The sequence below is a fragment of the Lottia gigantea genome (genome assembly GCF_000327385.1).
Source record: "Lottia gigantea unplaced genomic scaffold LOTGIsca_14, whole genome shotgun sequence".
Taxonomy (NCBI): Eukaryota; Metazoa; Mollusca; class Gastropoda; family Lottiidae; genus Lottia; species Lottia gigantea.
In genome coordinates, this window is record NW_008707617.1 from 2,780,802 (window position 1) to 2,807,925 (window position 27,124).

At 33.2% G+C, this 27,124-nt stretch overlaps 3 protein-coding genes across 3 annotated transcripts; 1 reads left to right on the forward strand and 2 right to left on the reverse strand.

Annotated features, from left to right (window-relative positions):
* Positions 1-3,765: 3,765 nt before the first annotated feature.
* LOTGIDRAFT_157549 (hypothetical protein) lies at positions 3,766-4,848 on the reverse strand (the record flags this gene model as incomplete). The annotated part of the gene is made up of 1 exon (XM_009049758.1): positions 3,766-4,848. One exon carries the CDS (start codon positions 4,846-4,848, stop codon positions 3,766-3,768), a length of 1,083 nt encoding a protein of 360 aa, XP_009048006.1.
* A 13,560-nt stretch (positions 4,849-18,408) lies between these two features.
* Positions 18,409-20,492, forward strand: LOTGIDRAFT_157550 (hypothetical protein; the record flags this gene model as incomplete). The annotated part of the gene is made up of 2 exons (XM_009049759.1): positions 18,409-18,815; positions 19,784-20,492. 2 exons carry the CDS (start codon positions 18,409-18,411, stop codon positions 20,490-20,492), a joined length of 1,116 nt encoding a protein of 371 aa, XP_009048007.1.
* A 788-nt stretch (positions 20,493-21,280) lies between these two features.
* LOTGIDRAFT_212864 (hypothetical protein) lies at positions 21,281-26,699 on the reverse strand. The gene is made up of 4 exons (XM_009049760.1): positions 26,551-26,699; positions 22,397-22,491; positions 22,054-22,111; positions 21,281-21,786 (listed from the first exon to the last, which is right to left on the reverse strand). The coding sequence occupies exons 1-4, from the start codon at positions 26,588-26,590 to the stop codon at positions 21,746-21,748; spliced, it is 234 nt and encodes a 77-aa protein (XP_009048008.1). The 5' UTR covers positions 26,591-26,699; the 3' UTR covers positions 21,281-21,745.
* Between the last annotated feature and the right edge of the window lie 425 nt (positions 26,700-27,124).

Here is a 27,124-nt window from a genome sequence, read left to right on the forward strand (position 1 = left end):
ACGTCCTTACCGCGAACCTCGAGTTCTGACACGACACTTTCGGAGTCCTTATAGGTTTTATGAGGGACAGAAAACGTGCAAATGTCTTGGTCACTATTTCTATATATGCCCTGTCTATATATCACTGAGTATCTTAAATTGATGAGTCATCATTTGAACATTCAAACGCAGATAATTCTGCACACACATGGATTAGAATGCTTAATTTCGACGGTGAGCTGTGAACACTATAACTGTTAAGCTCAGTTAAAAAAATCAGTTTCTGAGACTAAAGTATGATCATAACATGTAATTTAAATCAAGATCCCCACCTCCGTCTCTGATAGGGTAGAATAAATCTTGACTGCAAGTAATAAAGAGCAAATAAACATGAGTTAATAGGATCAGATCTACTGAGTTACATATACTGAAAAGAGAATAAAACAAGTATGAAACTGAAAGACTGAATCCCGTTTTTAGAAAAATCTGGTTGGAATTCAAAGAGTATGAATGGTGCGTAGCTAATACAATACCTAAAGAAAAACCTTTATTTTTTATTGTTCCAGCGAATCATACCAAGTTTCCGAATATATTAATTATTTTCTACTGCCATTGGCATGTAAACACCCATCTTACCTGAAAGACACTACCGATTCTATTGTAAAGATTATAAAATTGTACATTCCTGACAACGCGCTATTTAGATGTATGTATGTATACGAACATAGAAACATGGTTTAGGGCATGGTTATATTATGAAGCGGGCCAGTCCGGTGAGCCGAACTGGTTCGGTTTGCGGGGTAACTCGGGTCTGACGTCACTTCGTCAATCTAGGGATTTATTCAAATGTATTTATATGGAAGGCGTGCTAGCCCGGCTATCAGGACCAGTCTGGTATTGGTCTCAGAAATAAGAAAAGCAGTACAATATTTGAGATGTCAGACGTTCTTTCTTGTATAAAAATGTAATCTGCATAATTTCTTGTAAAAAATGCGATGTTCAATATGTTTGGTGAAACCCAAAATGCGTGGCGTACTCGTTTTAGCCGCCATCAATACACTTCGTATGAAAGATAGACCAATTGCGAATCATTTCAACCTATACAATCATTCTATTGAAGATATTCTTGTCTTGCCAGTTGAAAAAGTTCCTGATTATAGTATACCTACTGTTAAACCCAAAACTAATCGATTGCAGAGAGTGAGTTTCTGGATCGATCAATTTCGAAACCGTTGTGCCTGTGGTCTGAATATCCAGCATGGCAATTAAATCATACTATTTATTGTAACCTATAATCCCACTGCCAAAAATGCTTTTCTGATTGCCAAACGATATAACAAGGAACTTCAAGATCACTTTCCGAGTATTTTCACTAAGGGATTGGTTACTGCTTTTAAAAGAAACAAAAATCTAAGTAATTTACTTGTCCAATGACCCCAATCCATTAACTCTCTGAAACAATAACATAATGTGTTCCAAACCTTATTTTTGTTTTTTATTTGTAAGCATTGTTTATTTCAGTCTTTTCAGAAGTTACATTGTTGTAATTTCATTATGCTATGTACACAGCACAGAACATTTATAGTTAATTTTAATTTAATCTTGTATTACTCAAGTTAATAATTGTGAGTTCGACGCTTGCTCATTAAAGAAAGAAATTGTTGTGTGCTTTTTTTATACATCTTACTATAGTTAAAATAAATATATTCAACAGCTCAAATTTTTAATTTGTGTTCAAAATTATTTTTTATTAATCGCGAAACCGGATGTGTCGTAGAGTGAGCTCTAGAACAATAACAAACATGGTGTCAGCCTATGATTCTGATACAAGTTTACCGAGAGAAGATGAATAATATCATGATTGTAGTGTTCAGCCATACAGATTTGAGCCTGTTTATACTCTTGAACAACTCTTAGATAGGAAGCAAATGGAATCTAACAGAAAAGAGATGAAGAGTGGCGATCAGGAGACAAACTTATTCAATAGAAACGAGGATACAGTTTGGTGTACTTGTAGCAAGTGTCCGGTAGTGCCGAGAGAGACACAGGCACAAGGCACAGGAAATGGTAGATAAGTTTGATCCTGACCCCAAATCTTGCATATACTGACTTAGACACTAAAATTCTGGAGTATTTTGAGCTTGAAAGGGGTGAAGATTACCAACAGAAGTGTGTTTGCACCCAGATTTTTTGCCACATATCAACAAGGGAGTACTGAACACATATTTTCGAAGCCACAAGTACAACTGGGAAAAGTTTCCAAAGCCAAGAGACCCACATAAACTCAAAAAATGGAAAAATTAACCTTGGTGAAAATTAAAGGTTTTAATTACAAATTACAGGAATTATCACCTAATTATCACCTATGTGAAAATTAATATTTTTAATTCAAAATTAAAAGTGAAATATGTCGTATGTGTGCCGCCGTAATAGTAAGATTTATAAAAAAAATCACACAACAATTTCTGGAGGTTCGTGGTTCACGGTATAGGTCGAGATAATTCTTTCTTTTTAACCCGGTTTCCCCCTGTCAGTGATGCAGGTAAGAGAGGCTGAAGTGGAGAAGAGTTGTTCGGATGGGACAATAAACCGAGGCCCCATGTGCTGCAGGCTGTGCTCGTTAAAGATCCCTCGACAGTTGGAAATCGAAAAGGAGTAGGCTTAATATGCCACTGCCCTGTCCTTTTCGCCTTCATTAGCCTACATGGTGCAGAAAATTAGGACGTAAAACTCCATTCATGTCATTTTCAAATTTTTAAAGAGGGGTTGACATGGAAAAAGCGTCTTAACGTTCGGATGGGATAATAAAGAGACCCCGTGTGCTGCAGGTCGGGCACATTAAAGATCCCTCGACAGTTGGAAATCGAAAGAGAGTAGGCTCAATATGGCACTATCCTGTGATGTCCGTCTTCATTAGCCTACATGGTGCAGAAAATTAGGACGTAAAACTCATTTCATTTTCAAATTGATAATTGATGTAATAGAAGTATGTTCTCTTCTTGTGACCTTGGCCAGTGCTTCTATAGGAGAGTATCTTCTAAAAAACCAAACACTAGATATCTATCTTTATTCTCTTATATACAACACATAATAATACATGATATAACTGCTGAAGATATAATACACTAACATAATAAATCTTGCTGAGTTAAACGATTTTTGGCTGTTATTCGAAAACATCGAGTAATTCAAAAATTCAACTGTGTTTAGAATATTACAGTGGGTCTTGAAATACGAATACGTAAGATAAAATTTAATGAAAACCTTCAAGATTTGGTAGTCCAGATACTTAAAGAGATGGAAAACATTGTTGCTGTCAAATAAGTATAACAAATTTTATATCAAGAAGTTAAAGGTGAGACAATTTATTTTATCTTTTTATCAAAACTCAAGACTGACTGAATTAATGAATTTCGGGGCATAACTTAAATGAATGACCTCTATACAATCTAGAAGCAAAACACAGACAATATATATGTAATACACTAAATATTAATATTAATTAGTAAAGTAAACTTATAACAACAATTACACGTTTAGTTCGAGTGAAGTGAAGTTACTTATATGTTGAAAATTATTGTTCGATTTTATATTTAATATGTAATAAATTCACTAGTTGTCACTGTGTTTTACTTACTCACTGTGTTGTACAGTCAATTTGTAGTACGAAGACTGAAATGTACTGAAATTGGGTTCTATAAGCAGTGTGAGCAATTATTTTCTCAATAAATTGAATATAAATTAAACCATATGGTGGTTGACCAAAGCTTTTACACTTTGAAATAATTATGTCAAAATAACATCTTTTACATTTTCTGACTCAATGGGATCCTCTTCTGGCTTTACTGATACTTGTGGTTCAACTTTCTTCTTGACAGTAGAAATGGATTTTAAATTGGATGATCTATAACAGGAATTTTGAGTGCGACGACTTCCACAACAAATCATCCCGGCGAACGCTTGTCTGAAAGTCATGTTAGCTACGGCGTAGATGAAGAAGTTCATTCCTGAGTTGAGTAGCGCGGGAAGTAAACAGATATCGACAATACCATTGGGTAAACCAACAATCTGACCAAGTATGACTGATGTAAAACCTGGTGTCATACAGATGAAAAATACACCAAATACAGTCAAAAACATCTTCACCAATTTCATATTGTTGTTATGTAGTTTAGCATCAACGATAGCCAACTGTTTATTACGATTTTTGATATGCTGTCTCGATATGTAGAAAATATAGGAGTAGCATATGACGTTTACACTACAGAATGCAACAAATACGATAGGCTGTAAGTATACGTGAAAATAAAACGGTACAGTTTTAAATAAATAGCAGCCTGTCTCTACTTTATAGTTATTAGAATGAAGTGGAATGGTGCCAAACAATATAGCTGTAATCCAGGTGATGAATATCAGAATTCTGGTTCTCTTCATGGAAGCTGTAGTTTTATATTTCAACGGAGACCCAATACATACTGCTCTATCAATAGCAATAGCTGTAATTGTCTGGATGGTTTGTCCAAGTGAAACATAGAAGGCACAGTGACGTCCTAAACACAGGTACTTATTCTTATCAAAGATTTCCTGGACTCCTGGAAAATGCAGAGCTACCTGATACGGTAGAATTAAACCGACCAGTAAATCGGCGCATGCCAGAGACATGATATATTGGTTAGGTACGGTTTGAAGTCTTGGTGTTTTCCAGATAGCAGTAAATGTTAAGGTGTTTCCAGCACAGATGATGAACATTATCAGCATTTCAATGCAAACAATGATGATAGAATGTGTTGTTATACTTCCAGATAGTTTGGTGGTATTGCCGGAAATAATCCCTATGGTACAGTTGTCAATGCAGGTCGTGTTATTCATCTTCGTAGAATCCAAAATAGTAAATGTTCCAAGTTACGATTATATTTGAAGTAATATTTCTCAAAAACAAAACAAATCTATATAGCGTTCCTCCCAAACCATGTAAACCACAAAAGAGCTATCTGTAATTACAGTTGCCTGCTTTGTAATGTACAGCAATGCCCCATTATCAAGTAACAGGTATTTATATACTGAACAGTCACTTCTTGTTAACCAATCCGATTGGATGTTCACAAAATTTATTAACATCAATGATTAATCTGTAATAACCTATATCATTACTTATTCCTATTAGAAATCCTGTTATTAATATAAGTCCGTCCCATTATATACATTTCCTTTTCATTGTTGTCTTTCTTTTACTTCTTTATATTTAATCTCAAAAGCCGTCTGAAAAATATAAAAAAAACATAAGGTTTCGATTCCTTCTAATATTGAATTACTTTTTATAAAAGAAAATCGATCGATTTTAAAATTTACACTGCTGATTCTAAGTCATTCCAAACTTCTTTTTGACATATACCTTGCATTACACATTAAGTTTATTTATATTCAGTACTTTGTAAAATAATTTAGGTCTTTTAATGAGGTTGTTTCATCATTAATTAGCTCTATTGTTCACCATTGTCAGCAGCATTTTCCTGCTTTCTGTACAGCAGCATTTATGAAATGTGAATCACGCTATGGTAATATATTGTTAGATCAGTTAACATTTCAGAGATCTTGATAAAGATATATTTGTCACCCACTTAATTCGAGGTTTCTTTCATAAACTTTAAACAAGTCTTCTTCAATTTAAACAAAAATAAACCAGCCAGTATTCTATCATCGCCGGTGTTATTCCGCCAAGTCGAAGAAAGTCCTATCCATCAACAATAGTTTGGAGTTTGCTGTCAACCAATTATGTCTAAGTATAACACATTGAATATATAAAATATTATCCCCCACAAGAGCACAATTTGACATTATTAATCCTGATAATCCACAAATTAGAGATTAGTTCATCCTAGTAATGTCCAAAACCTATTAGGTTTGCTCAGCTTAGTGACTTAAATCCTTTTGGGAGATTTTGGCTCGGTGTCAACCATCAACCATTTCAGTTTTATGATATGACTGTAATTTAAAAACATTGATACATATTCATTAAATATAAAATCTCGTTAGACAGAATATATAATGTGATCAAATCAATTTCTCATACACTGTCACAAATATTTTATGTTCATATTATCTCAGTTCGAAATCAGAAATTACTCTTTGTACCCCACATTCTTAGAAAACATTATACTATATAATTTACTCTGATGCATAAACCTTCTCCAAACCAGATGTTGTTGTTAGTTTAACATCTATATAAAATTGTTTCATGATAATGTAAATAGCTAGCCACTATGAATCGGTGTTAAAGATAATTATAGTTTAATTAACTGTATTACACTCTCCTCTTTTGGATGAAATGATGCTTGATGATTTTCAAAATCAAATCAATGGAAAAATGTTATTTTACAATTAAAAACAATAAAAAATATAAATAAATGAATGAAGTCAGAAGGAATATTTTGATATTTATCTATGCAACAACAAGGGAATGAACGTAGCCTATACGCTCTCTGAACTGTCTACCAAGAGGAGTTAATCGTTATATAATACTGTATTATAATAATATCAGAATACTTTCACTGTTAACATAGTGCGCAATACATTAATTGTAGAGCGATATAGAAATATTAAAACAGTTCTACTTCCAACTTCAGTAGGGAGACAGGCTGAAAATAGATCGCATAGCGTGAAACGGCAGTGGCTATTTACCACTGGCGTGGTAAGCGTGGTAAATATCCATAAGTACCCTTACAGCTGTTTACCACAGCGTGGTAAATAAAATTAGTCATGATTTTCGGCAAAAATTGCTTAAAACTACCTAAATATTCAATATAACGATTTTGAATTCAAAAACTCATCATGTTCATCAAAAATTCGCTTTTTGAATAAAAAATGTCGTGTTTGTTTACAAATAAATGTGAAGGCCGACTTTGAAGAGTTCACGGTTCAAGGCTGAATACTTCTCAATTCAAACCTATATATCTAAAAAGTTTCGCGTTGTATGAAATTTAGTGTACATTCATTTGTTCTTTCGGCAATAGATTTGAATCACAAATTAGTCAAAATTTACTTTTAATCTTGTTAATGAATTGGAAAGCAGGCTTATTACATGTATATCTATTCAAAATCAATTCAGGGCTATTCTTCCCCTAATGATCGTAAGGGTATTTTGTTCGAGAATAATTTTTGAAAATAAATTCCTGCATTTTATGCAATTTGTCTTCTAATATTACTACTTTTTTTCAAGTAACTACAGTGGCATATTTAGAGGGTTAGAGGGTAGTGCCCTCTAAAAGCCAAAAATGGGGCAAAGGTGCCCCTTACTCCCGTCAATGAAATCTTGGCTACGCCACTGAGTAAGTAATGTATATTTCCACAAAAATTGTAATTTTGGGTCCTATCGGTGTTAGGGTGATTTGAGAATAAAAATCCCATAAAAGTGCAGGCCTAGGTAATGAAGTTAGAATTTTATATTTATCTCAGTGCTTTCATTCATTCCTTTTCCAATTTGTAGACCAGAAACTTGCCTTCACTAACACATGTTGTTTCTCCAAACGATTCTATATTCCTTAAAGTGTCCAGAATTAACATGAACTTCGAAACAAAGAACTAAATCATGTAAAAACCGCGAAAATTCCTTAAAATTCTCAAGAAAGTGGAAACATGGCCCACTTTTCAACTCGATTCATGCAGCATTGAACAATTTTATTGCAACCAGGACAAATATTTTTTGTTAAAGGGACAATTTTTTAACCAATCATACTTTAGTCTCAGTAACGGGATTTTTTGTTAGCTTAGCCAATTAGTAAAGCCCAACGCAGACGAGGAACATTTTAAGCGAACAATCGTAAAAATTTTGTTTCGATCATTTTTTTCACCGTCTGCGGATTACAGAAACACGAACAAAAATGTTCGTGAGAATTGTTCGTGAAATCAAACATGTTTGATTTTTTAAAATTGTTCGCCTCCCGAACAATTCTTTGTTCGCCGTCTGCGTTAACGACGAACATTAGCGCCGAACATTCATCGACGAAAGACCAATCAGCGATAAAAGCCAGACCACATGACACTCAAAATGGCGAGGTTTAGTGAATCCACCAACACAAAATTTTGGAATGTGGAGAAGGAGCAGATTTTAGTAGATATGTGGTCGTAATCTGCCTGTTTGTTTATGATTTCTTCGCCCGACTATTCAGATAGGAACAAGAAGTACGCTGCGATGCAAGAAATAGCACAAGCCCTGGAAACAACCGGTAAATTTACCTTCTTTCGCCCGAACTCGTGTGACTGTAGTGTATTCTGTGCCAACATCGATATCAACTTAAAATCTTTAGACTTCCAATAAAGGGAGATATTTTTCAATAACGCAATTTTACATTTTCTTCTGGACGTCGCCATTTTGAGGTCATGTGATTTTCCGTTGCACTGGCGTATTGTTTGAGCTAAATGTACGTCGTCTGCGGAATTATGTTTGTCGTCTGCGGATAACGGAAAACAAATATATTTGTTCGATGTTTTTGTTCGTCGATAGAACTATTCCTAGTCTGTTTTGGGCTTAATAGTGTTCACAGCTCACTGTCAAAATTTGAGCCTTCAAACTCACGTGTGTCCAGAATTATCCGTGTTTGAAACTAGTATGAGGTCAGTAATGATACAGGATATTGATACTGTTTGACTGTAGTATATTAGTAGACTTTAGTAATGATACATATAATAATACTTTTTGATTGTAGTATGTAGTCTAGGTCAGTAATGATACATACATTGATAGTGCTTGATTAGTATGTTGTCAAAGTCAGTAAAAAATACAGATATTGATAGTGTTTAACTTTAGTATGTTGTCTAGGTCAGTAATGATGCAGATATTGATAATGTTTGACTGTAGTATGTAGTCTAGGTCAGTAATGATACAGATGTTGATAGTGTTTGTAGTATGTTGCCTAGGTCAGTAATGTTACAGATATTGATAGTGTTTGACTGTAGTATGTTGTCTAGGTCAGTACTAATGCAGATATTGAAAGTGTTTGACTGTAGTATGTAGTAGAGATCAGTGATGATACAGATATTGGCTGTGTTTAACTGTAGTGTGTAGTAGAGGTTAGTGATGATACAGATATTGATAGTGTGTGACTGTAGTATGTTGTCTAGGTCAGTACTAATGCAGATATTGAAAGTGTTTGACTGTAGTATGTAGTAGAGATCAGTGATGTTACAGATATTGGCTGTGTTTAACTGTAGTGTAGTAGAGGTCAGTAACGATACAGATATTGATAGTGTTTGACTGTATTATGTTGTCTAGGTCAGTACTAATGCAGATATTGATAGTGTTTGACTGTAGTATGTTGTCTAGGTCAGTACTAATGCAGATATTGATAGTGTTTGACTGTAGTATGTTGTCTAGGTCCGTACTAATGCAGATATTGAAAGTGTTTGACTGTAGTATGTAGTAGAGATCAGTGATGATACAGATATTGGCTGTGTTTAACTGTAGTGTGTAGTAGAGGTTAGTGATGATACAGATATTGATAGTGTGTGACTGTTGTATGTTGTCTAGGTCAGTACTAATGCAGATATTGAAAGTGTTTGACTGTAGTATGTAGTAGAGATCAGTGATGATATAGATATTGGCTGTGTTTAACTGTAGTGTGTAGTAGAGGTTAGTGATGATACAGATATTGATAGTGTGTGACTGTAGTATGTTGTCTAGGTCAGTGCTAATGCAGATATTGATAGTGTTTGACTGTAGTATGTTGTTTAGGTCAGTACTAATGCAGATATTGAAAGTGTTTGACTGTAGTATGTAGTAGAGATCAGTGATGATACAGATATTGGCTGTGTTTAAATGTAGTGTGTAGTAGAGGTTAGTGATGATATAGATATTGATAGTGTGTGACTGTAGTATGTTGTCTAGGTCAGTACTAATGCAGATATTGATAGTGTTTGACTGTAGTATGCAGTCGAGTTCAGCACTAATACAGATATTGATAGTGTTTGACTGTACTATGTAGTCGAGGTCAGTAATGATACAGATATTGCTAGTGTTTGACTGTACTATGTAGTCGAGGTCAGTAATGATACAGATATTGATAGTGTTTGACTGTACTATGTAGTCGAGGTCAGTAATGATATAGATATTGATAGTGTTTGACTGTAGTATGCAGTCGAGTTCAGCACTAATACAGATATTGATAGTGTTTGACTGTACTATGTAGTCGAGGTCAGTAATGATACAGATATTGATGCTGTTTGACTGTAGTGTGTGGTCTGTAATAGAGGTTAGTAATGATGCAGATATTGATACTGTTTGACTGTAGCATGTAGTCGAGGTCAGTAATGATACAGATATTGATAGTGTTTGACTGTAGTATGCAGTCGAGGTCAGTACCAATACAGATATTGACTGTGTTTGACTGTAGTATGTAGTAGATATCAGTAATGTTACAGATATTGATAGTGTTTAACACTGTAGTTTGTAGTAGAGGTTAGTAATGATACAGATATTGACAGTGTTTGACTGTAGTTTGTAGTAGAGGTTAGTAATGATACAGATTTTGATAGTGTTTGACTGTAGTATGTAGTAGAGGTAAGTAGTGATACAGATATAGACTAATACTACAGTCAAACACTATCAATATAATATGTATTATTACTAATCTCTACTACATACTACAGTCATACGTTATCAATATCTGTATTATTACTGACCTAGACTACATACTACAATCAGGCACTATCAATATTTGTATCATTACTAGCCTAGACTACATACTGAAGTCAAACACTATCAATATCTGTATCTTTTCTGACGTCTGGAAATAAACAATTCAGTAAGCTCAAAAGAATGAGTCAGTCGAGTCTAAGATTGTTTTTTAGGCAATGTAACATTTGAGAACTCTGTTTAAATTAAATTTCGAAAAACAAGAGCAATATCTCATATTTGATATTTCCCATTTTTTTCTATAGGGTTCATCCTTGGGTGATGTTAAACATTTAGCAGAACCGAACCCATCACAACTTCATTATATTCAAAACTTCTTTCAAACGTTTTTTTTGGGGGGGTTTTATATACGGCTCTCCTTTAAGTGAATCAGAAAAGTAGGACGTTAAACTCCATGAAAATTAATAATTCCGTCCAAAAACTCCACGAACTTAAGCTAGAAATAGAACGCTTTTCAAAAAACAAGGATTATTATGAAGTTTTATGTAAATTTAACTAAATTTATCAATAATTGTGCCTTTTACATTTACTAGCTAAAGAACAAGTTATCTTGTGATAGGGTTCATCGTTCGGTGATAATAAACAATTTCACCAATTTCGACAAATCGTTAAGAATGGTGCCATCTCGAGTATTTACAAGCTACAGACTGAATGCATTTCGAAAGACAATGCCTCATAACAATCAAAACATTGTAAATCTTATGATTTTTCATTCATAATAATCACTCATGTGATAATATACTAATCAAATAAGCAATTAGATGCTCAGTAGGAAGACTTTAATTTTGATGACTAAAGTGTCGAGGTTCTCTTGGGTTCGTCGTGTTGAAGGGCACCAGAAATCCTGAAACTTTATAATTCTTCTCCTACAATAGTTAGTCAGGGGATGAAAAGAAACCCACGCTGGGAACCAGGAATATACAGTATTATAGCTTGGAATTTGAAATTCAATTAAAGTCTGTCAAAAGTACAGCTTAAATATGTAGGAATATCAAATCATGACTAATTGATAAGGGTAGGCCTACTTATTGCTATTTACCTCTGCGGTCTTTTTAGATTCATTTTGTGCTATGACGTCAACAGCCACAGTCTCTTCTATAATATTTATTTACATTTGCTATTATTTTTTCCATTGGACTAATATAAATTCGTGTGGCGTTTATATCATCATAAACGTCATTGCCTCATCACCAAAACATAAGGCGTATTAATTTTAACCAATGACGTCGTTATTCGTTGACGTCATTGTATCACATAGACGTTCTCCAATATAAATAATCATGTCGGTAGTCCCAAACGTTGAAACGTATATAAAAATGCCCTACTTAAATTCATACTAAAGTCTTTGTATCTAAATTAGAATGTCTTGAAAACGTATATATAGCCTAAGCAATAAAATGTTACCCTATGGCGGTTATGATCGTTTATCAGGACAATGGTTGGCTGGAAAAGTTTATTGCTTAAGTATCTTGCTGTCAACACATCGTTTTGCATGTCACGTGCTGCATAGCACTGTTCTCAAAATGATCATTAGCTCGTCATACCAAGTTTCATCTAAATCGGGGGAAAATGCCATATTTTGTACTAATTTGCCATGTTGACAATATTGAAATATGTGAGGCTACAAATTAGAAACCTTGGTGACATCATAGACAAGTTTAACAAAATAATTAACCTACTGGTGATGTTAGTGATCAATTCATTTAGATAATGACGAAACAATCGCCGCACACTCTGTTACATAAACTATGCAAAATAATAGAAAGTCCCACTTCAATCGTTTTAGAATTTTTTGTCAAATAGAAAGAGTAACAAGATCTTTTGTTGAATTGAAGGTTGAGTTCTACTCTGATTAGCCTAAATCAAAACAATTGTTTATGATCTCGTTCAAAACCAGTTCATTTATTGCACAGTTTAACAAGATATCACAGTAAATCTAATCATCTTTTCAATCACCTTCTTCTTTTTATTTTGGACGTGTCGTAGAACCAAAATCAAGTTAAATCTGATTTGAAATCAGGGATGAAGATACGAAACAACTTTTGCATATCAACTTTAAACAGGAATTCTCGACTGCAATGCTAACATTGATCTTTGATTTTTTTTAATCTTTCCATCGATTGCAAGTATTTATGTCTTTGTTTTCATTTATTAGCATAGCTTCGTATTTTCCATTTTCGTGTTTTTTCTGATGAAACTAAAAGGTTTTGTTATTAAATTAGAGTTGTAAACCAATTAATAAAAAAACAATTCAGAATTCTGCATAAACGGAGAAGTTTTGAATGTTTTCAAATCTCAGTGAAGAGTCAACTGAGGCTAGGCTATAGTCAGTGCAGCAAAAACATTTAAACTTTTGTTGGGTTTTTAAATGTAATTTGTTCATTTGGGGGCTTCCTACACTATATCCATGCCATGCGTTCTCAACTACTTATATTTATAAACTGAGCCATCTTTCGTATCTAGACTAGCCTACTTACGGCAAATATACAAGGTCAGACTCTTTAAACTGTACTTCCGGTACACTAGACCCTGTTTATCCTTTTTCCAATATAACTTGTTTTGATATTTTGATATATGCATTCAATGTTAAATTTCTGAGTTGAAGTACATCTTTTCCTTATTATTGGAAATTTTCCTCAGAAGAAATACTTATAATATATATATGTATATATAGGCACAATAAGTAATACGCTGTACCATAAACAAGAGTTATGGTCTTAGCAGCTATACATACTATTAACAACCTTTTCGTCATAGGTATCAGCATCAGCAAAGGGGCATTCCGCTTTTTTGTTAAGTATGTTAATTATATTCTTGCATCTTATATTTGATCAAACTGAATTTGCTTTAAAAGGGTTCATTAAAAACTGGAAGTACTAATTGTTAATTAAACGGTATGATCTAGTTTTGGCGATTGGCTTTATAATGGCTCGATATATTTAGTTGAAATCTTTAGAAAACGTAGGATTTCTCTAAAATTATAAGGCGTTTATTTTACTTAAATCAGTATAGGCCTATAAACTTTCCGGACCACCTCTAGGTGTCTTCCTAAAATAAAACTGATTGACAATGCCAAGTTTTAAATCAGACATTTCGATTAATCCTATGTTGTGGGAAGAAAACAAAAAATGGTAACAATGTGACAATAAGGCAATCCCAGAAACTTCATACGGAAACTAATTAGAATGTTTTCATATCATTTCATAGTTAATCTGAAGTTTCGGCTATTCAATATGGCGTGGTAGAAATAATCTTTCTATTGTATTTAGACCTCTCTTGCTAATGAGTAGAAATGAAAATATTAAAAAAGTCAAAGACGCAAAATTAAATTCTACATTTGGAATACAAAATTCTTTGTTTTATATTAATTATAACAAGCAGGATTAATCATGCTTAAGATATATTTACTGCCCAGGTCACATACGGATCCATGAAGAGATTGACAGGACCAGAGATAAAATGTAGATTTTCGTCGGAGTTGGCCCGACACAAGCATAATATTCATATCATTAAACCTAAATTATTCTTTCATAGCAAGTGCGTATAGAATCTTTACAAATCTATTAAAACCATAACCTCGTTGTTTCTGTGAATATTGCACACAGAGAAATAGGTCCGCCGCTGGTATATACCTTACCCAGCTAGCTGGTCGAAAAAAATTGTACAACCTTGATATTATTGTATACACAGCAGCCAATAAAGGTGCCATATCAAATCAATGAACAAAATAAATTGACAAAAAAAGTATGGGAAATAATTAATGACTTTCCAGTAAACAATTATCAAGTATGCTGTAATACATTTGAACTGATAACAAGGATTTTACTGCCTGCATTTAAAGGAGTTGATCCCATAAATCTCTGCCTCACCCAAGTTAAACAAGTTAAAGGGGCATTACACTTTTCTTGTAAAACATTTTCCTTATCAAAAACGTCGTAAATTCTTGACTGTTTGCGACGAAACTTGGTATGGTTGTTTGTAATCAACCAAGAATGAACCCTATTTAAAATCAGTAAAAATCTAAGTATTGCCTCACAAAGTTCAAATGAAGTTTGAATATTTCATACTGGTAATTATTACTGTACTGCCATGTACTGTATTTATATTTCAAAACAGAGCTGCCAGTTGGTGTATATTACTTTGCAAGCTATCTTTTTAAAAGGGTTAATTAAAAACTGAGAGTACTAATTGTTAATTAAGCAGTTTCAGTGATTGGCTTTACAATGGCTCGTTATATTTAGTTGAAATCTTTAGAAAACGTAGAAGAAATATTTCACCACAATTTGGCGTTTATTTTACTCATATCCGAACAGAAGTTTTCTTACAGCTTCCGAAAAGCATAACCAACTTTAAAAGGTTACGTAAAGTTAGTAACAACCAGATTGAAAATGGAACTGTGATTTTGCAAACTCACTGAGAACGAAAGCGTTTTTAATTGATTGATAAACTTTCAAGTATAATACGCTTTATGGAAAATGACTATCTACAATCGATTGATAAACAAATATTTCAATTTACATTTTGAAACGAATATGTAATTTAAATTCAATTCGCATAATATTTAATATATATAAATAGAACTGGTTTGGGGTTGGGACATTCCGACTTCCAAGTTCTTTTTTTACTCCCGACTTCCAATTTTTTGTTGCTTCCGGGTCCCAACTTCCATTTTTTTAAATGTCACATTGTGTTGTATTGACTGTAATATTGCTTTTTATCATTGTTTATTACCACCACTTTATTGTGTTTTTTCTGTGATATTTCTTTATCTATGCTTTGCAGCGTTTTATTTTGTCTATTGATTTTGTGCTATTTCAAATCTCTATATTATCAACTTTTGACTATAATACGATGTAGCTCTAAGACAGACGGTGTTCCTGTAGATCGCATGGATTAAATTGTTCAACTACATGTGGTGGATGTTGTGGACAGAGCTGTACCAATGCAATGCATGAGTATTCTATCAATGACACTGATGATAATTGTGTAACACTGAACAATATTGACACGTTACAATCCCAATTTTCGACTTTTTGACTAAAATCGGACATTAACCTAAAAAAATAATCACGTTATATTGAAATTATTGATTGGATTGAACCTTGTAGTTAATCCTCTTCGGATTATTTCATCAAAATATTAATTTTATTTAATTTGGCTCAATAAGTCAGCTAATGTCACTTTTCGACAGACAGAAATCGAACATTTTACCCAAAAATAATCAATTTCGTTTCATTTCCGGTGGACGAAAGTTAAAGACATGGTCAAATAAATTGATATATGCTTTCCTTCACCTGATTTGGCTCATGGTGCTGTGTCGTGCAGTCTGTAACCTTATCTTTTTATTTTTAACCCTTGGGGGTATCTTTAACTTGTTGCAGTGCACAGTTTATGGCACACAAAGTCTCGAGTATATTTTCCTGTATCTGTACGACTTGAAGACCTTTGCAACCTGACAAGGGGAAACAGAGTTGAAAATTTGAAGGCACTATCTGTGTCGGGATAGAACCATGGATCTTCAGGTTAGAGAAGAACAGGGGTAGGCCTACCAACGTATAGCATTGTTTTGAGCAATAATAGCACACAGGGAATTCACAAAGTAAGGAACCAGGGCACCAGGCCACGTATTCTCGAAACGATCTTAGTTCTAGGATGTCCTAGAATCAATGTTAGAAGATAGGAACCTAGGACATCCTAGCGTTAAGATTGTTTCAAGAATACGTGGCCTGGATAACTGACACTTTTGAATAAGATGCAATGATTTATTTGTAACATGACTGTGACTATAACACAGTAAAAAAATAAAAATAATTCGGGAGGGAGCAGTACCAAAAATATATATATAAATATCAATGTCATGTAGCATAGAAATAAAAGATTAAGGAGTACAGTCGTCGGAATTTATTTTACTAGATAAGTGTTGCACGCACCAGAGTTTAAAGAAATAAAACAAAATAATTTTCAATGTTTTTATAGATAAGCATTTGACATTAATGTTTCAATTAAGGGTTCGGGACGATTTGTGGTCGTCACTAACAATCATTAAAATCCATACACACTTGCTACTAAATCTTAATCTTCTAATTTACAGAGAATGAGTCATCTGATTGATATTCAAGCTTGGCTCAATAATGAGATACAACCTATATTTAAATCAATGCTGGAAAACTTATTGACTGGTCAGGAAATGTGGAAAGTTTGACACTTTGAACTAATATTCTAAAATCAAGAACCCATGCCTCAATTAAGAAATTAACTAGATATGATCTGTTATATACAAATACATATTTTGATACTGCAAAACAAATGATTTTACTAACCCAATTAAATTTAGCACCTAATTAATGAATACAAAAGTGACTTTGAAATATAAAACAAGATGGCCGCTCTGAAACAGGCAATAAGTACAGTAACTACAAAAGTGATCATAACTTTAGGCATGCTATACCGACATGAGAAGTAAAGACAGGCACGCTGAGAGGGCTACCTAATAAACAAGAAAAATAGTGATAATTATGTTCTGCTTATTCATGCCAACTAAATTACAAGTTGCAAAGTTATAAGTATACCATGCTGACAACATAAGTATATCACATTCCCTTCCCTTCAAACAATACAATTGTTAGAGAAATATGCATTATTCGTTGTCAAATGTAATAATGAAAGAATACACAACTAAATTAAATGTAATGCAAGATTTAAGCCCAATATTTACAAAATTTGTCCGTCTGACAACAGTACAGAGCATGGAATGAATGGATTATTTGCATGTGTCGGACAAATTCATTTATCGAATTTTTGGACTAATTATTGCTTTTGTGTTGAGAAAGGGGCATTCTCTTTCTTTCTTACATGATCATATTCCAAATATTCATGATATTTCCAATATTCGTTTTGACAAAAAGATTTTATGTAGGCCTTATACATTTGTAAAGTGCATGAATAATACACAAATATTCTCAATTAACGATTAACAATCATCATATTAACTTATTGTTTTATTGTCACTGACTGTAGCACGATTTGCTTCCCATTGAAGAGAGAATTGAAAGTCAGAATTCGGAAGCAAAAATAACTTGAAGTCGGAACTCGGAAGCAAAAAGACTTTGTCGGAAGTGAAAAAAAAGTGGAAGTGGGAAGTCGAATGTCCCAACCCGACTTTCGTATTAAGCAAACAATGTCGAAATAGGCTTCATTGAATGCTGGTGGCAATTTGTTATCAGAAACAATTGTCGACAGTAATAGATGATCTCTTGTTCGGAAATCTAGTCATTTCATATGTTTACGTCAGAGCTGATATTAAGACACATTATCTTTCGATCGGAGATATCGGAAGTGATATTATTCTATTCGGTGGAAAAGTTATTATGGTGACAAATGTGTGTGATAAGGTTCTGTCCACTGTTACTATCAAATTATATAGAAACTAATCCTTTAATAAATAAACCTATCCTTGTCTCTTCAGTGTATCTATATGAATGTTCCTTTTTTATCTGGAAATCAACACAAACCATCTGGTCCTGATATTATAACAAGATATTTTCTAGCTTTCTTTCAGCTTTCTTTCCTTGCCTGTTATGTTCGGATCTACTAAAACGGAATACTAGTGCATGATTTGTTACATTAGTTTGGAAATATTTTCAAACGATCGTTTTTAAAAAGATATACGTATTATGATTCCAATTGAATATATATTACAATGAAGAGCAGGTAATATCCTTGAATTTTTGATGGTTCAGAAGATGGATCCTTTTGGAACTGAAAACCAGACATTAGTTAATAAAACATTTGAAAAAATACCTTTTCAGTTATCTGATACTGACGTACTTCCTCGATCATTGTCTTCAGATATTCGTTTAGCGTTTATGGTTTGTTTCATTGCGATTATCACCTTAGCTTTTCTAGGTAACGCAATAGTGATATTTGTTATTGGACTTGCAAGATCGAAACTAACAGTGACCGATATGTATATATTATCGTTAGCCGTAGCGGATCTGCTAATCTCCATCCTTAACATGCCATTTCAACTGAATTTTTATATCACCAACAAATGGACTATGGGAGAATTTCTCTGTAAGTTTTCGAACTATATACAAGGTGTAACAGTGACTGCCAGTATCCTGACATTGACAACTATAGCTATTGATAGGTAGGTTTTATATATCCAATTTAATATTGACGTCTGTCATTCAATTCCTGACAGTCAATTTGTTTTGTATACAATGCAGCAGTAGAGACAATATAGCTGCTTATCCCGACATCATAAATCAGCTGCGTTGATAAGGTTTGTTAATTTGTTGATATTCATAAAAAGAAGCAGAATGATCATTTCACTGCTGAGCTATAATGGTTGTTACAATCGTGACCGTTTTCGACAAACTGTGGGTGAGTATTTGCCCATGACTTCCCTCAAATATGTCAAAATTGTCAGGGACATTGATACTAATACATGCTATATAGTGAACGGATTTTGAGTAACATTTGGATAAACAGTAATTGACTTTGACTTGTCGTGTTCAAAGCTATATTGTTTGCCTGATTCTTATGTAAAATGTGATTCTATAGACGTATTATTACAACGAATCTTGCGTGATCAAACCGCGACCTACATCGGAATAAACATAATTTTATTACAATCTGTGAGCATTATTAGCAATAAAATTTTATTTTGTAAGAAGTATTGGCCCCTGCACTAATCTTGCATATTGAAACAATATACCTCCTTTACCTTTCAACCAATTTTCATAAAACTTGGTTTGTAGGAAAATGGTAGAAAACAAAGATTGCCAGTTTCAAATTTCGACTCTCAGTGTGAACTGTCGAGATCCTGAATAGTGAAAAGCCAAGAGATCTCATAATAAAACATGGTATACATGCAGGTATATGATAACAAAGTGGAGATTAAATGACATCTCTGGCAGGTTGAAAAGACCTTGAAATTTGAAAACTCTCGAAATCTCCAAAAATAATAATGCTAAATATTACTTGGTTTTCAACTAATTTTTTTTAGGAAACTTAGTGAAAGTTTCTTATTTATCAAACTGGTGTCATATTAAAATTGTGAAAGTATATGGCATTTTAGGGGTAAAGAGTGATCTTGATAATTTATAATTTTAGGTATTTGGTAATTTGTCGGACGGTGCTTTCCCGGCGAGTCCATACCAAATTAGTTGCTGGTATTGCTATAGCTTCACTTTGGATCCTATCACTGCTGATTGTATGTCCACAGTTGTTTGGGGAGAGAGTTGATATGGTTATAGAACTTAACTATTCCACCCATACACCAATAGGAATAGCTCAATTATGTCGCGAACATTTTGATAGACCGGAAGTGATCACCATTGTTGTGTATGTTTTTGTGTACCTACTCCCGGTGGTCACGATGATGCTATCGTACGGAGCCATTGGCATGAGATTATGGTTTCAACATCCCATCGGTGATATGTTAGAAAATCCAAGAAATCATTCCAGGAACATGCAACAGAAAAAAAAAATCATCCAGATGTTGATGCTGCTAGTTTTGGCTTTCACGGTTCTTTGGTTACCATTTTTTACCGTACAGCTAATTGAGCAGTTCCAGGATACTGGGGAGACATTTCGTACTCCTAAAGCCATATTACAGTTGGTTGGTTACAGTAATTGCTGTGTCAATCCTATTATTTATGCCTTTCTAAACAGAACTTTTCAGCGCGAATTCAAGAACAAGTTTCTCAAAAGGTCATCGGTACACACCGTTCATATAATTCAACTAAATCGCCGTACTGGACAGAGTTCACAAAGTGATAAAAGACAAGATGGAGATGCTTACCCTACTTGTGACATGTAATCTAGTAATTCTGTTCTACTTGAATTTAGTATGATTTTCATTTCATTTCATTACTCCTTGAATTTATGCTATTGCAATTGTGTCCTTTAGCACCCGAATCCCAGACCCACTGTACGTGTTTGATGCTCATAAGTTATCTGAAGAACCTTAGATATAATTTATCAATGTATTTTCTATAAACCAATATTTGAATGAAAATGATCTATTGTGTGTAAGAACCGTTGCATTTTTCATTGCACAAAGTGTTTTTGTTGGTTAGAGGCGCGTATAAGGTTGGCGCACAAGCACTGCAAACCCAGAAAGTGAAATAACTTTATTAATACATCTGTGCCAAATGGTAAGAATTGGTTCAACTGGCCTTTTGAGATAATCAAGTCGCATTCGTTCGATATTTACACATGGGAGACACGTGTCTACGATAGCTTGTCAGGCAAGGTAATATACGCCCACTGGCAGCTTTGATTTTAAATACAAATATTTGGCAGTACAATAACCATCACCTGTATCGAATATTCAGCCTTTTTCAAGAACGAGGACAATTACTCATACTAAATATTTTTCGATTCGTCTGTTTTCAATAGGGTTCATCCTCGGAACCTAATAGTTACTCATGATAAGATGAGATAAGTAAGGTGTGATATACACATGAAATAACGGTATAAAACGAAAAAGGGTATTTTGTAGCAACTTAGATAAGACACCTTCTTTTAAATGTTTGTTGACTACTATTGGGGTTAATCAAGAGTTAGTTCCTATTAATCTAGCTTTTAGTGTCAAATAAAACATTATTATTAGAAGAAAAATTTATCAGCAGTTAACAATTACACATGTAACACAATTTAAATTATTTTAACAATACACTGAACTTGATAAAAGTTCATACCCGTGCAATGATAACATCAGAATAGGAATGATATGGGTCCCTTGCAGTTCGGTTTATCGACCAAATGTTGCTAGAAGACAAAATGCAACCAATATAATAATGGCCTCTGACCAAGCTTCTTGTGGTAATTTCGACAGAAGAAACTGCAGACAGAATGCCAATAGAGTCCAAACCATACCTTATAATTCAGATCAAAGGTTCTTCTTATGATAACCACCGAATAGTTACATTATTTTGTTCATACAATAAAAACTAGAGAAAGACATTTCTAAGTGAAAAAAAGACATAAAGAATTTAAAATATTAAACAAAATCTAATAAAGCAATAATATGAGTAACAAATATTATAAACGTCATTTAATAATAATATTCTATTTCATGGTATGACTTTCAGTTCCACCATGGCCATAGCCTGAAAAAATAGAAAAAAATAAAGCATGTTAGTAATACCTTCTTTTACATCAGATTACAGTCAAAGTTTGAACGTAATAGACGGTCAAAACGACTCATGTATTTTTTTCTTTTTTTAATCATCGGTGTCAAATGCAGAAAGCGGATTGTAAAATCTGAATATGTCAACAGCAACATGATATGTTCAGAATAGTTTTCTATTACATAGTATATTATGTTCTAATGTCACAATTCCGCATTGTTATATTTCAATGTTATCTTGTCTTACCTCCAGGTCCAAATAAGACAGCATAACAAGGCTTATTACAATATGGTTTACCTTCTCTCTGAAATAATAACATACAGTATCATAGTTAACATTCATCTGTTCCTGATTCTCTTCAGCAGATATAATTATATTTATCTATTGAAGCGGGCTTTGATTTTTTGATAATTAATAGCAAGAGAATAGCAAAGAATTGACAGAAATTATTCTAAAATGCTTTGAATCTGCAGCATGGCGTAACAATTGTAATTGGCCAATTCTGAGAGAGGAGAGCTTTCTCACAGATTTAATTTCCTTGAAATGCTCTTTCACACTAAACATTTTTAAAACACTATAACCTACTTACCTCTGAATGTGATCCCGGTGTTAAAGTTTTGCTACATTTTTCACATCTTAAACATGGTCTATGCCAATCTTTTCCAATAGAGGTTACCTTCTCAGCTGAAACAAAAATAGAAATATCTTGAAAAGTACCACAAAGGATAATCAATTAAAATTGCGATTTGTGAATGTATGTGTTGTCAAGAACAAATAAATGTATGACTCTTTTTGAGAATTGATAGCTTTGTTGAAATAATCCTTTTAGTTTAATGAATAATAACAGTAAAATAATGCGATTGTCAAGATAAAAATTAAATGTGGTCTGAAATTAACTTTGTAAAATAATTCCAAATAATTCCCCTAAAGTCGATGGGTGTTAACATTATAATAAAAGTTAATGTGACCATCAAATATTTATCATAGTTTACAGTATTTACACAAACTGTTAATCTAAGTGGCAGGATTTATTTCATATATTCAAATTTAGTCAAAGTCGTGCTTATATGGCCAACTGTATAAGTATAAGACATCCGAAGATCGCACTTCGTCCAACTCTAGGAAACAAAATGTGACCTGTATCAGTTTTTTTAATAATATTTCTACCGGCATGTTAAAATGAAAAAGGATTGTTTTAATCCTGTGCCCTTTTGGAGCAAAATGACGAACAATACCGTCCACGCATGGCAGATGGCAGCATGAGTTATCGATTTCGTGTTACTTTCCGGTTCGGCGGTGTTTCCTTATACCACAGCAACAGTTTGTGATTGAAAATTATTAGATTTACTACTACAAATTGTAAATACAAATATCTACTTAACTCGTAACAGTGTGTGTGCTACAGACATGCACGGTGATAAAAGTATAATTTGGGGATGTTAGAAACACATTGTCATGTAAATGTTATCAATGAGATTTAAGGTGTTGACTCAAGTCATGAAAAATGTCGGTCAACAATAAACTATGTTTAAGTTTGTGTCAATATACTTGTACTAATAATTGTCGTTCTCTCTCACTATTCTCAATCTTATAGGTTTTACATGTTGATTTTCGGTCAAGATTTCGAAATTATGCTATAAGACTGCGAGATCCATATTATCATTAGAAGTACAAATGACTATGATATTCCTTTGCTTTTAATAAAGAATAACGTCCATTTATGGATGCGGCAGAAAGTCTTGTTTCGCTTGTAAACAGTCACTCTTTACTATTCTTACCACAGAAATACATAGAACCTATTAGGTATTTTGAGATATCTAAATTGGTTTTCAAACAGATACATCATGCATTGTTATGCTGTAAATATATTACAAGCCAAATGAAATTTGACAAGGCACTATAACATCCAAAGAGAAAATCACTATTGCATTTTATAATAGAGTGGAAATGAGCTCTAAATCAGATCACAGTTTCTAAAGAAGTAAATGAGATAAATATAATACTCTTTCCCAAAAGGAAATTCCCAGCCCCAATAACAAAACAGTAGTAAAGTAAAGAATACTTTAATTATTGTGGCCAAAATATACTCACATTTTACAAATTACAAACTCTTAAATAATTAACAAAAGAACAAAATGAACAAACATTACAAAAGGAACTTAATCTAATCCGCCAAAGAACAAAATGAACAAATATCACAAAAGAACTTAATCTAATTCAAAAACAAAGAATTTAAATTCAGGGAGGGAGGGCAAAATTAAGGCTATATGCGTCTGTAATCAGTAAAATAATGAACTCACTATTAACGAACAGATATAATGAAAACAAGATGAAAACCAATCACAGGTATTGAAAGGGTTAATCTGACCAGTGCTGACCTAAACTAATTTACACTTAAACTCATTGTACGAAGCAAAATCGAAATATCTTCATTTATACTTAAACTCACTCTACGAAGGAGAAAATAAAATAGTTAAAGGAGTTGCCAATTAAACATTTTAAAGATAAAATACTAAAATGATATAACATTGTGTGGTGTATTTAGAATGCCATGAATATGTCTTGTGGTAAAAGCAAAAAGTGGTTGACACTCAGTTCAAATAATCTGACCCATAAAATTGTGCACGCCCAGTGACCAGGAAATTGTGTTATTAAAAGAATTCTATCAAACTGGCGTCATGCTTTAGCCTTTTTAATTTGTAGGAAGGCAAACAGAAGTTTATTGACTTTTCACTATAAGAATACTGATGTCAAGAATATTTTTATTGGTGTTTATTTCTAAAAATACGTAGGCATATTTAAACATTTTAATGCAGGGCGTTCACATTAAAAACAGTTGACAAATTCTATAATGCTGGACACTCCCATAGATCATGGAATACAATTTTTAAATGACGCTAGAATGAAAACAAATTAAATATAGGTCAATAGAAATGTGACAAATGTTTATTTCGTTACGCTTCACTAAACATCTATTAAATTTCCTATTCAAGTAAATAAATTAACTATTCTGGTAAATCTGGTAATAGCAAGGGCTACATATTAATGTTATTCTAAAATGTTTCAATACAGTGTTTTACTTCGCTATTCAATGAATAATAAGCAGTCTAGTAAAGGAAAGTTGTAAAAAGATTCTTGCACATACCTAAATTATATTGAACTAACAATGTGAATTGAAAAGTAGACTACTGTAAGGAAGTTAACTTTGTGTCCTATCCTTACACTCGTATGGAAAGAAAAGATTAACATTAAGACAACAGATTTGTTGTTGATATAGCCTGTTCTAGACAGGATAAAACATAATGACAGTGTTTTCAAAACCACTATAAGCTATATAACTACTGTTCTATTGCTGCTTTCAACTTGATTTCAATAATTGCACATACTGCACAATTAAAACTGCATGCCATATACTGACGCATTTCTGTCTATGCCTATATATTGATAGTATTAATACATGTATTAATGTATTAAATGTTATTATGCTCTGAATAATCAACATATTCTTTTGCTTCATACATAATTTTGAAACGAGAATAGCACATTGGTAAGGTTAACGGGCTACCTTTTCAGAATTTTTTTTTATGAAATTTATGCAAGCATTAGCTAATGATTATTTAGATCATCAAAATGATTAAAAAGAAACTTCTTTACTCGCTGAATTTCATGTTAATTAATTGGTGCTATCAACATTAAGAAAAAAAGTATGTCAGCAATGCATTTTTTATATAGAAACTTGTAAATACAAGATTGATTATGACATAACGGCTAGACAAACTTTTTATAGTTTTAAATGCGAGTTATAATTTATCGAGTAGGCGGAACTATTTGTTGTTGGTATGTAAACAGCAAATGATACTCTTAAACACATAAATGGCGGGAAATATAGTTAAGCCTACGCCAAAATCTCATATATCGTATTTACAATAATTACTAGTGATGGGTATCGTCAATCATGCCACGATACGATACGTATCGCGATACAAGGGTACGATACATATTGCGATATGGGGTAATGAGATAAAACTTTTCTAGGTTCTATATATATTAATTCGTAACTTTGTAACTGTGATATTTGGTAATATAGTGGAGAGAAGTGGTTAGCGTCCACTGCCTTATAAAAAGTTTCTAACAATTGCAGCGAAAACAAATGTTAGATCATAAAACAAACTTTTTATTGAATAAAGGTCCTATCGCCAAGTATCGATACACGACGTCGCGATACATCGATTCACCCATATATCGTGCCAGCACTAATTACCAGCATTGTGACAGGATTTCAAAATATCTTTGAAATAAAACTGGTAATGGCCTTGTGTCCGATTTAACTGATCCTCCCGTTTTCCGTTGGTTGTTTTCTTTAGACATGTGTTGGCCTATATTATGTTAGCTACATCTAAATTATAGTTACCATAGCCTGTTTCGCTTAAAATATTGCGCCAAGCACAATAATTATTGCTTACTCGTTGAACTCTCTATTTCTCATTATATCATAATACCTAATTTAAATAATATCATGTTCCATAAATGATCGATATAATGATTCGGTCGATATTATAGACCAATTGTTGGAATAGTCATTTGACAATCATAAACTGCGTTCAACAGTTTGAATGAAACATCTAGAATTTATATATCCATATAGCGTTTTATAAACTGTAAGCAGTACAAGAAATATAGTGATAGACCTATATATAAAGGCTGGGCTACAGGACACCTGTTAGATACAAAAATTATACTCACCAAAGTACACCTCTTTATCGCATTTAGGACATTTAGGCATATTGAAGATTCAATTTTCAAATAATATAAATATAATTCACTGACAAATTCGACTTAACTTTTACACCGACAAACTTGGTGAACAATTGTGTGATGTGGACTAAAGGCGGTGGCCACTATTGCACACGGCACCATATTAGTCATTAATTTTGCACACGATTTTCTAATAAATGGTGCAAATTATATCCATATATAGGGGAATTGAAACAAAAATGCGGTAATTTTAAATAATATTGGTTTTGGATTTGGGGAGTGAGGTAACGAAACATAATCTTCTTGGATTTGAAAATGTGAGAATAGGAGTACCACTGAAAGCATGTGGATCGATAGGCCTAGGGCCTATGCACATTGAGTAAAGTTCAAACAGAGGGTTAAAGAGATAAAAGTTTAAGTGACGAATAATTATGATGATTGAACTCTTTTAACAATTACAAATTATTAAACCTATTTAAGTTTAATGCTGAGCAAATAAGCCTAAAATGCATATCATAATGGAGTTATTATGTCCATAAAAAGGGGCTTGTCGGGCCGGGCC

What these genes read in the sequence shown, in the direction of transcription:
- LOTGIDRAFT_212864 (XM_009049760.1), bottom strand. Translation starts at nt 26,590, where the DNA reads ATGCCTAAATGTCCTAAATGCGATAAAGAGGTGTACTTTG. An exon ending in CGATAAAGAGGTGTACTTTG is followed by an intron (nt 22,492 to 26,550) that starts GTGAGTATAATT and finishes TTTTTGTTTCAG; the next exon opens with CTGAGAAGGTAACCTCTATT. An exon ending in CACCGGGATCACATTCAGAG is followed by an intron (nt 22,112 to 22,396) that starts GTAAGTAGGTTA and finishes TTATTATTTCAG; the next exon opens with AGAGAAGGTAAACCATATTG.